This window comes from Mustelus asterias, chromosome 8 (genome assembly GCF_964213995.1).
Source record: "Mustelus asterias chromosome 8, sMusAst1.hap1.1, whole genome shotgun sequence".
NCBI classification, from domain to species: domain Eukaryota; kingdom Metazoa; phylum Chordata; class Chondrichthyes; order Carcharhiniformes; family Triakidae; genus Mustelus; species Mustelus asterias.
In genome coordinates, this window is record NC_135808.1 from 20,992,419 (window position 1) to 21,005,613 (window position 13,195).

Here is a 13,195-nt window from a genome sequence, read left to right on the forward strand (position 1 = left end):
CTCTTCCCCAGGTCCACCAAACATTCACCCCCCCACTCCCCCCCTCCCTCTGCCCCCCACCCCCTGCGGCTCGGACTGGCCGTGCCCGACTCCCCCCGGGGGCTCCGGACTGGCCGTGCCTGACTCCCCCTGGGGACTCCGGCCTTGCCTGACTCCTTCCGGGGGCTCCGGACCAGCCGTGCCCGACTCCCCCCGGGGGCTCCGGACTGGCCGTGCCTGACTCCCCCTGGGGACTCCGGCCTTGCCTGACTCCCTCCGGGGGCTCCGGACCAGCCGTGCCTGACTCTCCCCCGGGGGCTCCGGACCAGCCGTGCCTGACTCCCCCCCCGGGGGCTCCGGCCTTGCCTGACTCCCTCCGGGGGCTCCGGACCAGCCGTGCCTGACTCTCCCCCGGGGGCTCCGGACCGGCCGTTCCTGACTCTATCCTGACTCTATTGTCATCGACTTCAGGAAGCATAGTGGAGAACATGCCCCTGTCTCCATCAATGGGGACGAAGTAGAAAGGGCCGAGAGCTTCAAGTTTTTAGGTGTCCAGGTCACCAACAACCTGCCCTGATCCCCCCATGCCGACACTATCGTTAAGAAAGCCCACCAACGCCTCTACTTTCTCAGAAGACTAAGGAAATTTGGCATGTCAGCTACGATTTTCACCAACATTTATAGATGCACCATAGAAAGCATTCTTTCTGGTTGTACCACAGCTTGGTATGGCTCCTGCTCTGCCCAAGACCGCAAAGAACTACAAAAGGTCGTGAATGAAGCCCAGTCCATCACGCAAACCAGCCTCCCATCCATTGACTCTGTCTACACTTCCCGCTGCCTTGGCAAAGCAGCCAGTTTAATTAAGGACCCCACGCACCCCGGACATTCTCTCTTCCACCTTCTTCCTTCGGGAAAAAGATACAAAAGTCCGAGGTCACGTACCAACCGACTCAAGAACAGCTTCTTCCCTGCTGCTGTCAGACTTTTGAATGGACTTAGCTTGCATTAAGTTGATCTTTCCCTGCACCCTAGCTATGACTGTAACACTGCATTCTGCACTCTCTCCTTTCCTTCTCTATGAACGGTATGCTTTGTCTGTATAGTGCCGAAGAAACAATACTTTTCACTCTATGTTAATACATGTGACAATAATAAATCAAATCAAATCAAATCAAAAATCTATCCCAGGCATTGCTTCCCTTCCATCTGGTCCCGGCACTGCTCCACTCACCACTGCTGGCATTACTGCTCCTCCAATCAGAGTCTGTCTCTCTCACTCCTTCGCGGCTGATTGGTGCCCTGAGTCCACCAATGGGAAGCGAAAGCAGGGGAACGGTGGCCTGTGATTGGAGGAGCAGTGGCTGCCCCCCCCTCCCCCACCCTGCCACCCTCCCCTCACTCCCACCTTGCGCCTTGCTTTGGACAAGTTTGTTCTGTTGAATTCACGCAGCCTCTCCTTTCCTTCTCTATGAACGGTATGCTTTGTCTGTGAAGCGCGCAAGAAACACTACTTCTCATTGTATATCAATACATGTGACAATAATAAATCAAATCAAATCAAAAAACAGTTATATTGGGGTCGCATTCAAGTTTAAACTTGATGAGAGAGGATATATTCACTGAAAATGAGGCAATTCACTGCGGCGAATATTGCAACATGAGTTTGAAACATTTCTTCCATGTATGAGCTTTAATGTAAATGAATTTCACGTAATCAGGTCACGTGAGAGAGAGTTTGCAGCCGCAGGGTAGCTGAGAAGTGTCACGTCCAACTGCCCCTATAATTGGCATCCAATTGTTTGAAGGTTGTTGATGAATTGTGTTAATTTTCCACAGGCATTTCTGGCTTTGGTGGCTTGGCATTTTTCTTCTGCCGGCATCTCTTCAACCCAAGAATCTAAGTCAAGAACGTACCGTGTCCTGTGTTTGTTGGCAGGGTGCGGAGAGTGCAGGGAAACAGAAATAAAGAAGAAAAATTAGAATGACAGAGTTTTACAGCACAGAAAGAGGCCCTTTGGCCCATCAGGTCTACGCTGGCCATTGAGCACCGATCTGGATCCCATTTTCCAACACTTGCTCTGTAGCCTTGTACACCGTGACATTTCAAGCGCTCATCTCAATGCTTCTTAAATGTTGAGAGGGTTCCCACCTCTACCACCCTTTCAGGCCGTGAGTCCAGATTCCCGCCACCCTCTGGGTGAAAAAGCTTTTTCTCAAATCCCCTCTGAGTCTTATTTAAATCCATGCCCCCTGGTTATTGATCCCTCTAGAATCATAGAATCCTACAGTGCAGAAGGAGGCCATTCGGCCCATCAAGTCTGCACCGACCACAATCCCACCCAGGCCCTACCCCCACATGCATTTACCCTAGCTAGTCTCCCTGACATTAAGGGGAAATGTAGCACGGACAATGCACCTAACCCGCACATCTTTGGACTGTGGGAAGAAACCGGAGCACCCGGAGGAAACCCACGCAGACACAGGGAGAACGTGGAAACTCCGCACAGGCAGTGAGCCAACCTGAGAATTGAACCCGGGTACCTGGCGCTGTGAGGCAGCAGTGCTAACCACTGTGCCACCCCAACTATCCTGTTTCCGATTCCATTCCCCTGCTCAGGGGAAAAATTCCTTCCCGTCTACCCCATCTCTGTACCTCATAATTTTATACATCTCAGCCTTCTCTGCTCTAAGGAGAACAGCCCCAGTCTAACCAGCCTCACTTCATAGCGGAAACATCCCAGCCCAGTCAACACCTTGGTGAATCTCCTCTGCATCCTCTCTAGTGCAACCACATCCTTCCTTTGATGTGGTGACAGAACTACACACAGTACTCTAGCTGTGGCCTAACCAGCGTTTTAGACAGCGCCATCATAACCTCACTATTCTCATATTCTATGCCTCAGTTATTAAAGACAAGTATCTACGAGTGCTGCTGGCTTCAGGAACCTGTGGACATAGATCCCAAAGTCCCTCTTGTCCTCTAATGTTGTTTGTTCAGATGAGTATTATTTCCCATACCAGTTGAGATTATCCATGAAACCTGATCTCCTCAACCTTGCCCCTCGCCTGAAGTGTGCTGGCCTTCAGGTCGGGGCACATGGTGGCACAGTGGTTAGCATTGCTGCCTCACAGTGCCAGGGAACTGGGTTCAATTCCGCAGTCGGGTGACCGTCTGTGTGGAGCTTGCACATTCTCCCTGTGTCTGCGTGGGTTTCCTCCGGCTGCTCCGGTTTCCTCCCACAATCCAAAGACGTGCAGATTAGGTGAATTGGCCATGATGAATTGCCCCCTTAGGGGGACCAGCAGGGTAAATACATGGGGTTACGGGGATAGGGCCTGGAGATTGTGGTTGGTGTAGGCTCGAAGGGCTGAATGGCCTCCTTCTGCACTGTAGGGACTCTATGATTCTAAATCGCCACTCGTCAGCTCTCTCTCTCTCTTTCAAAGGGGAGAGCAACCTATTGTCATCTGGGACTATGGCAACTTTCATTTAAGTTAATTTAATTTTGTTATTTTCAGTGCCTTTTTAGATTCCCCCCTTGCCTCCCCCCCCACAAATAAAAAGTGGCCAGTTGACCACTTACCAAGCCGGATCACTGACAGAATGTAAGAAATCTGCACCGAACACATGCACAGCAAGAGCCCATAAGTAAAGGTTATCTGGCTTTTGATGCTATTTAAGCTGCAGTCAAACGTATGAGTCTTATGTCATTCCGCTTGATGTGGTCAAGTATTTCTTTCAACAATTTCATCAAGTGGTCAAAAATAATTGCTTACTTTCCGTTCTTATCCTTGGTTTGTCCATCCTTTCCCATCAAGAGGTAAGATTTGTGAAGCTGCAGTTCCATCGGGCAAGAAGTCCGTTTGAGGAAATGCCGGACATCATTCTCCTGGACACTCTCGTCGCTGGCTATTTGAAAGAGGGGGACATAAGTGTGTGGGCGTTATCTTCATTTTGTGGAATGGAAGACTGGCAACATGGAGCATAATTAAACCGCAGCTTATTGCCTTCTTGTAGTGGGTAGTATCCCGCCTCAGTGGAAGTTAGGTTACAACAATTGTGAAAATTCAAGTTCCATAATTGTCAGAAGAAAACTCTGTCAAGTAATGGAAAATGCTTATCAGCTTACGAGGCCTTCCGTGAAGCCAGCTATTCAGGGTGAGCGACTAATCTTCACCTTCTGTAAGTTTCATAAACATTTTGTTCCCAGCCTTCGCCAGAGGGTGGAAAATAAGTCAATTCCATAACAAAATACCAAAGAGCGAGATATGGGACATATGATGCGAATGACGGATTATCATAGAATCCTACAGTGCAGAAGGAAGCTATTCGGCTCATCGAGTCTGCACTGACCACAATCACACCCTATCCCCGCAACGGGTTAGGTTGATTGGCCATGCTAAAATTGCCCCTTAGTGTCCTGGGATGCGTAGATTAGAGGGATTAGTGGGTAAAATATGTAGGGATATGGGGGTAGGGCCTGGGTGGGATTGTGGTCGGTGCAGACTCGATGGGCCGAATGGCCTCTTTCTGTACTGTAGGGTTTCTATGATTTCTATGAACCGCACATATTTACCCTGCTCGTCCCCTTGACACTAAGGGTCAATTTAGCATGGCCAATCAACCTAACCTGCACATCTTTGGAGTGTGGGAGGAAAGCGGAGCACCCGGAGGAAACCCACGCAGACATGGGGAGAATGTGCAAACTCCGCACAGACAGTGACCCGAGGCCAGAATTGAACCTGGATCCCTGGCGCTGTGAGGCAGCAGTGCTAACCACTGTGCCACCTGATTAGCAGGAGACAGTTTTCTCTTGGATAAGAAAGGGCAAAAAGCTGTACTATGATTGGTGGATATATATGTAAATGAAGAATTAGAAAGTTGCTCGTTTCTCATTTGCTGTCATTAACTATAACTGCTAAATTGTTTATATGTATCAACAGAACACAATCTCTCCCTTAACTCTTTCCTCACATGCTGTGTACAAAGAACAAAGAACAGTACAGCACAGGAAACAGGCCCTTCGGCGCTCCAAGCCTGTGTCGCTCCTTGGTCCAACCAGACCATTAGTTTGTATCCCTCCATTCCCAGACTGCTCATGTGACTATCCAGGTAAGTCTTAAACGATGTCAGTGTGTCTGCCTCCATCACCCTACTTGGCAGCGCATTCCAGGCCCCCACCACTCTCAGTGTAAAAAACGTCCTTCTGATATCTGAGTTATACCTCGCCCCCTTCACCTTGAGCCCATGACCCCTCGTGATCGCCACCTCCGACCTGCGAAAAAGCTTCCCACTGTTCACCCTATCTATACCCTTCAAAATTTTGTACACCTCTATTAGGTCTCCCCTCATTCTCTGTCTTTCCAGGGAGAACAAGCCCAGTTTACCCAATCTCTCCTCATAGCTAAGACCCTCCATACCAGGCAATATCCTGGTAAACCTTCTCTGCGCTCTCTCTAAAGCCTCCATGTCCTTCTGGTAGTGCGGCGACCAGAACTGGACACAGTATTCCAAATGTGGCCTAACCAGCGTTCTATACAGCCGCAACATCAGACTCCAGCTTTTATACTCTATACCCCGTCCAACACCTTCCAATGCATTGCCCTGCATCATGTTCTCACTTGTGCACAAGTTATTAAAGCTTGGAAATTGAGTTCTCTGGGATTCAGTGCTGTTTGTACCAAAAGCTGACGACACCTCTGAGCCAGCTCCGGTTCCAAGTCGCATCCCAGTGCTTGATGGCAAAGGAAGGTGCATTCATAACGTGGCCAGGTTGAGTGAGTCAATGTGCAAATCCTTCCTGCCTGCCAATGATGCCAGTAAGAGTTGGCTTGATATGAAGTGGTGTCCCATCAAGCTGTAAGCCCCCTGGTGAGAGTAGCGACCTGTTCTGGGAATTAATAGCTATGGAAGCAGCTTGGCTATTGCGGGCAAAAACCTGGTCATCAGGTGTGAGGTACTCTCGGGATAGAGCAGGGCTGGCCCATGCCCTGTGCCCCAGCAGTCACCCGAGCCACCTTCACGTTCATCTGGAGATCCAACAAAGATCGCTTCCAGAGGTACACAATGCATAAATCTCTGGATAAGGAGGGAAAAAATGTACCCAAATGCTGCTCTCATTCACGTGGCCATTTTTGTGTGTGGCTGCATCAAGCTGTGCGTAGATCTTCGGTACACAAACACCAAGTGTCACCACGTACTGAGGGTCTACCTGTCCCCGGTGTTGTGAAGGATAGCTCTGGCCACACTGCAGCAGAACGCTCCAAGCAGTTGGATTGTGTCATACCATCTGTCTCTCATGGAAAAATGTGTTCAGAAAAGCACCTTTGACCACAAAGTGATGAGGCAGTGGTCTGTACGTGATGTCCTTAAGGCTCTGAGGGAAAGGGAGATGGTGGATCCTATTGGATAGTTCCCTGAGCAGACTGGCACTCATCTGGTAGAATGTCTCATCATAGAGTCATAGAGGTTTACAGCATGGAAACAGGCCCTTCGGCTCAACCTGTCCACGCTGCCCCTTTTTTTTAATCCACTAAGCTAGTCCCAATTGCCCATATTTGGCCCATTCTATGATTTCTATGAATTGCCCATATTTGGCCCATATCCCTCTATACCCATCTTACCCATGTAACTGTCTAAACACTTTTTAAAAGACAAAATTGTACCCGCCTCTACTACTACCTCTGGCAGCTTGTTCCACTCACCACCCTCTGTGTGAAAAAATTGCCCCTCTGGAACCTTTTGTATCTCTCCCCTCTCACCTTAAACCTATGAAATCTAGTTTTAGACTCCCCTACCTTTGGGAAAAGATATTGACTATCTGGCTGATCTATGCCCCTCATTATTTTATAGACCTCTATAAGATCACCTACATTCCAGAAAAAAAAGTCCTTGTCTATCCAGCCTCTCCTTATAACTCAAACCATCAAGTCCCGGTAGCATCCTAGTAAATCATTTCTGCACTCTTTCTGGTTTAATAATATCCTTTCTATAATAGGGTGACCAGAACTGTACACAGTATTCCAAGTATGGCCTGACTAATGTCTTGTACAACTTCAACAAGACGTCCCAACTCCTGTATTCAATGTTCTGACCAATGAAACCAAGCATGCTGAATGCCTTCTTCACCACTCTGTCCACCCGTGACTCTACTTTCAAGGAGCTATGAACCTGTACCCTTAGATCCCTTTATTCTGTAACTCTCCCCAATGCCCTACCATTCACTGAGCGAGTCCTGCCCTTGTTCGATCGACCAAAAATGCACCACCTCGCATTTATCTAAATTAAACTCCATCTGCCATTCGTTAGAACTTCCAACAAGCACCCAGACCTAGCTTGGCTGGTGCTGAGAAAGTTCCTCCCTGTCAGATTCTTCGTGCATGCCTTAAGTCCCTGCACCACCACACATTGCCCTTGAGGGAAGAGACGGTCGCACATCTCCTTGTGGAACTCGCCTTTGCAAAGAAGGTCTGGAGAGAGATGAGGTGGTTTTTGTCGAGGTTCAGCCCAAGCAGCTTCGTGACGCAGGACTCTGTGCTGTACAGGGCTGTTCCCAGGGATGCACTCCAAGACAAACATCAGATGATGCTGGAGGATCATCAACACGGTGAAAGATGCTCTTTGGTCTGCCTGAAACTTGATGATCTTGCAGTCGCAAGAATTGTCCTTGACCGAGTGTTGGAGACTGGCACATTCCAAGGATCAGGACTAAGTGCTGAGGGATGCTCACAAACTTGAGGCAGATGCCACCAAGGCACAATGAGGAGAGGCCACTGTGTAAGGCCTTTCAACTATAGTGAACCGAGGGGCTGGTAACTGGGTAAAACCCCTCGGACTGTGTGTTTAGTTCTAACTGTACATAACTTTATTGAAGGACAACAACAGTCCAAAGATGTGCATGTTGGGTGGATTGGCCATGCTAAATTAACCCTAGTGTCAGGGGGATTAGGAAGTTAAATATGAGGCGTTACAGGAATATGGCCTGGGTGGGATTGTGGTCAGTGCAGACTCGCTTGGCCAAATGGCCTCCTTCTGTATGATTCTATGATTCTGTGAACAGAATGCAACATCACTGCTGTATAAAGCTTGTAAAGAATTTAACTCTCTGTAATGAACATATTGAAATCTATGTGATGTTCTCATTATTGAACTGAAGCACCTGCAGAAATCTCTGGAGAAAATCTCAATCCAATGTTGACTGCAACTCCGAGGAAGTTGCGGCCCCAGATTTCCTTCCTCTGTTTTCACCTTGCAGCCTCTTCACTTGTGTTGACCTCCTGAGTGTCTCAGCCATCTTTTACGACCATATTTTAATCTGGCCGGCCTGACTCATTTGAGCAAATCAAATGGAACAACGTGGAAAACACAAGTCGGTAGAATTTGGTGTTAACATCAATGGTTCTCAAATTCAACATACCTGGAGGTACAAGAGCTCTGCCTCATATTCAGTTCCATCAAATTCAGTAAAGCTAAATATCGGAATGTGGGATCAGGGAAGGCAAACTAAATTATTTGTCCCAGTGTTGTCTGCTTTTATTACTTACCAAATTTGATCCGTTTCGTAATGAATGTCTCATAGTTGTCGAAGCCTCCTGTCGTACTGATGCTTGACACATTGACAAGAAACGCTGGGACGAATTCAGAGAATCCAACGTTAAAACTTGATGTTTTAAAGTGTTAAATTTAATTTACTGAAAAGTATAAAGTAGTATGTAGAACATAGTTTAACTACTTCTACTAAAACCAAGCTAGCCTGTATAACATATATATGAATGTTTGTGTGGAAGTTTGTGTGTGCAGATGTTTGTGTCTGTGTATGTGTGTATTTGTGTGTATATTATGTTTCTGCATGTGTGCACATGTGTGTACCTGTGTGTGGGTGTTAATGTGAACCTATGTGTGTCTCTGTGTGTGTGCGTGAAACCTTGTATGTATGTATGTGTGATCCTCTGTGTGTGTACATGTGTGAATGTGTGTGTGTGTGTGTGTAGGCGGGAGTGACATTATATGTGTGTATGTGTGTGTTTTTTGCGTGGTGGAATGGTTGATGCTGTGTGTGTGTGTAGGCGCGAGTGACATTATATGTATGTATGTGTGTGTTTGTGCGTGGTGGGATGGTTGATGCTGTGTGTGTGTGTGTGTGTGTCTGTCTGTTTTGCTGTTTGAGTGTGTGTGTCTGTGAATGTGGGTCAAAATCCTGGCACTCCGTCCCTACCAGCACTGTGGGTGTACCTACACCACAAGCGGTTCAAGAAGGCAGCTCACCACCACCTTCTCAAGGGGCAATTAACGTTGATCATGAATGCTGGCCCATCCAGCGATGCCCACAAACAAATAAAAAAGACACGTAAATTATTACATTTCTGCGATGAAACTGTTAACCACCGCTGCTATAAACTTCAGGGAAAGCTTACAAATGCAGATCACTATCTAAAAAAAGGATTAACCTGCCTCTTTAAATCAACAAGCAACAGTGAGTTGGTGACAAAGGACTTGCACCCGAACTTGATAACTAACACAGTATAAGTGGGCTGGATGAGATTTCTCAGGATCTTTCTCTGCTCCTGAGCATCAGGTTTAACATTAACATGGAGCCTGCACCGAGTAATTCAACTTACGCAATCTCAGGAATAAACATCAGTGAGAATCATTTCCCAATGCTTGGCATTTCTGAAGAAGCAAGGGAAGAAATTGTTGAGGCTCCGACCATGATCTTGGAAATCCTCCTAGGCCACAGGATTGGTACCAAGGGATTGGAGGACTACCAACATTGGCCCATTGTTTAAAATGGAGGAAGGTGCATTGAGAGTCATTCTGGGCTCATTATCTTAACTTCAGTTCTGGGCAAATGATCAAATTCAATTCTGAGGGACAATCTATATGTTCACTGAGAAAGGCATAGACTAATCAAAGAAATGCGACATGAATTTGTTAAGGGAAGTTCACATCTGATTAATTTAACTGATTATCTTTGGAGATGATTAAGTAGGATTAATCAGGACAGTGCAGCGGGTGTGAGGTATGTACGTGGCTTTTAGAAAGGCTTTTGACAAAGTTCCACATGGATAACTACTGAAAAATGTAGAAGCCTCAGGAATTCTGTGGTGGGGTGGGAGGGGGGTGGGGGAGAAGGGAGGGAGTGGGGGAGGCAGGTGGTAGGAAGCAAAGGATGATGGGTGTTTTGGCAACCCAGAAGGCGTGTTGTCTGGGGCAACCAGGGGAGTTGCATAGGGCTCGACAATCCATCCTTCGTTTTTCTTTGTAGCTTAGGGGCGGCATGGTGGGATAGTGGGTAGCACTGGTTAGCACTGCTGCCTCACAGCACCAGGGACCCGGGTTCAATTCCGGCCTCGGGTGACTGTCTGTGTGGAGTTTGCACATTCTCCCCGTGTCTGTGTGGGTTTTCTCCGGATGCTCCAGTTTCCTCCCACACTCCAAAGATGTGCGGGTTAGGTGCATTGGCCATGCTAAATTGCCCCTTAGTGTGTCAGGGATATTGGCAGGGTAAATACATGGGGCTATGGGGATAGGGCCTGGGTCGGATTGTTGTCGGTGCAGACTCGATGGGCCGAATACCCTCCTTCTGCACTGTAGAGATTCTATGTATTTATTTAGGGAAGCATTTGGCTCAGTTGGCTAGTGAGTGTGTCAGAATAATTCCACTGTTTCGATTACTACTCGGGCTGAGGTAAATTTGCCTCATTGCCATATTCCTGACAGTGGAAGGGACAGGCAAATCTTCAACAGCTCATAGAATCCCTATAATGCGGAAGGAGGCCATTCAGCCCATCGAGTCTGCGCCGACCACAATCTCACCCAGGCCCTCTTCCAGTAAACTCACATATTTACCCTGCTAATCATACTGACACTAAGGGTCAATTTAGCATTACCAATCAACCTAACCAGCAGATCTTTGGAATGTGGGAGGAAACCTGATCACCTGGAGGAAACCCATGCAGACACGGGGAGAACATGCAAACCTCACATAGACACCCAAGGCTGGAATTGAACACGGGTCCCTGGTGCTTGTGAGGCAGCAGTGCTAACCACTGTGCCACCATGTCACCCTCTAAAAGTAAAAAAGGGACAAGCTCTCTCTCTTAGCAAAGGGGTCAAAAGCCAATTGGGTTTTAAAATCTTTGGAAGAAGGATCAAAGGGGCGGACAAGGAAATGTTTTGGTTTTCACCCACAGAGGCTGATAGGGACCTAGAACCCACTTCCTGAAAAGATTAGTAAAGGCAGAACCTCTCACCATAGATGTTAAAAAAACTTTTAACCTGTGACCTACAGAGTCATGGCCCCTGTGCAAGAAGGTGGAGATAAAATGGAAAAGTTTTTCACCGATCAACGTAGGAATGCTGGATCGAATGGTTCCCCCATTCGCCTCATAACTTTTGTATGGTATGTCTGTCATGACAAGAATGGTCTTCATGTCTTAGCATCAGAGTGAAATAGTCACTATTCTTTGTGCCAAAACAATTAATGCATTGCATTAAAATCTCTACCATGGGGAGGGACAATTGGGCCAGATTTTAACTCACTCCAAAACTCTTCACTTAGAGAGTTAAAATTGTAGCCTAATTGGGATGAGCAGTGCAACAAGGAGTCTCACACTGCTCTGCTCTGTCACACTGGTCAGTGCCCAAATAGAAGAAATTCTATGCAGCAATGTTGTGCGTCAGGCCTTCTTGGCAAATTTTCGATGAACTTTCTTATGTTTTATTGTTAAGAAAAGATGGTCAATCCTTTTGTCTCCTACATGACATTGCAAATCAGCCTTTGTGTAGAATAATGGCCAATATATGAATTCTCATATCGTAGAACTGTGATAAAAATTGTTTCCCTTTGCTATCATTTTATCTTGCCTAGCTGACCTAATGAGTGCAAGATGAAAAAGTTTGATAGTATGTACATTTTTCCAGCAATAATTGACAGCCTATTCAATAAGGTAGGTGGACACTTGAGCGTTGAGAGGAATGTTAAGCTTGTGAAATATTTATTTGGGAACATTAAGGTCACCGAATACTTGCCCTGTTGCAATGGTTTGTTTCCTCTATCTGCTTCTGATATCACTTCCACCAGCAATTGTTGGCTGGTCCCATAAAATAAGTCTGATAGCTCATTCAAATGGATGTGTTTGTTGACGAATTGAAATAGTTTCTTAGAAAAGGTGTTGGTTGCAATTGCTTGCAGTGAGACTCATCGGACAGTGTTGGTTAGGAGTGCTCCATTTTACCATCTAGAAGGACAAGGATAGCAGATACCTAGATACACCACTACCTGGATGTTCCCCTCTAACCCACACACCAAGCTGACTTGGAAATATATTGCCGTTCCTTCACTGTCGCTGGGTTAAAATCATGGAACTCCCTGTTCTAACAGCACTGTGGGTGTACCTACACCACAGGGACTGAAGTGCTTCAAGCAGGCAGATCACCATCACCTTCTCAAAGGGTAATTAAGGATGGGCAATAAATACCAGGCCTGGACCATATCCCATAAATGAATAAAAAAAACCTCACATGAATCCATTCAATAAAATTACCCCAAAGATACCTATCAGAGGCTGGGTGCCAATTATTAGAACATAGAACATATTTTAAAAATGTATTTATTAGTCACAAGTAGGCTTACATTAACACTGCAATGAAGTTACTGTGAAAATCCCCCAGTCGCCACACTCCAGCGCCTGTTCGGATACACTGAGGGAGAATTTAGCATGGCCAATGCACCTAACCAGCATGTCTTTTAGACTGTGGGAGGAAACCGGAGCACCCGGAGGAAACCTATGTAGACACGGGGAGAATGTGCAAACTCCGCACAGACAGTGACCCAAGCCAGGAATCGAACCCAGGTCCCTGGCGCTGTGAGGCAGCAGTGCTAACTACTATGCCATCATGCTGCCCTGAACATAGAAAATTACAGCACAGGAACAGGCCCTCCGGCCCACGATGTTACGCCGAACTTGATGTCAAATTAAACGAATCCCTTTTGTCTGCCCTTGGTCCATATCCCGCTATTCCTTGCATATTCATGTGCTTATTTAAAAGCCCCTTAAATGCCCCACCATCCCTGGCGGTAAGTTCCAGACCCCTACCACTCTCTCTGATGAGTTTCTGTGCAATTCTACAGCAAATCGAGAGGTTATGACTATCTGCATTCAAAAGCTCCTGCAGCATTTAACTTTGTTCTTTCCCAAACTTCAAATTAAA

At 46.9% G+C, this 13,195-nt stretch overlaps 1 protein-coding gene across 1 annotated transcript in view; it reads right to left on the bottom strand.

Annotated features, from left to right (window-relative positions):
• Positions 1-1,644: 1,644 nt before the first annotated feature.
• The window catches only part of LOC144496913 (complement C4-like), a 124,421-nt gene continuing 112,870 nt past the window's right edge, over positions 1,645-13,195 (bottom strand). The window contains exons 39-41 of the mRNA XM_078217530.1: positions 8,527-8,610; positions 3,760-3,892; positions 1,645-1,902 (exon numbers count right to left, since the gene is read on the bottom strand). Of these exons, the coding sequence (XP_078073656.1) occupies positions 1,761-1,902; positions 3,760-3,892; positions 8,527-8,610 (359 nt within the window). The 3' untranslated portion in view covers positions 1,645-1,760. The remainder of the gene's footprint in view (positions 1,903-3,759; positions 3,893-8,526; positions 8,611-13,195) is intronic.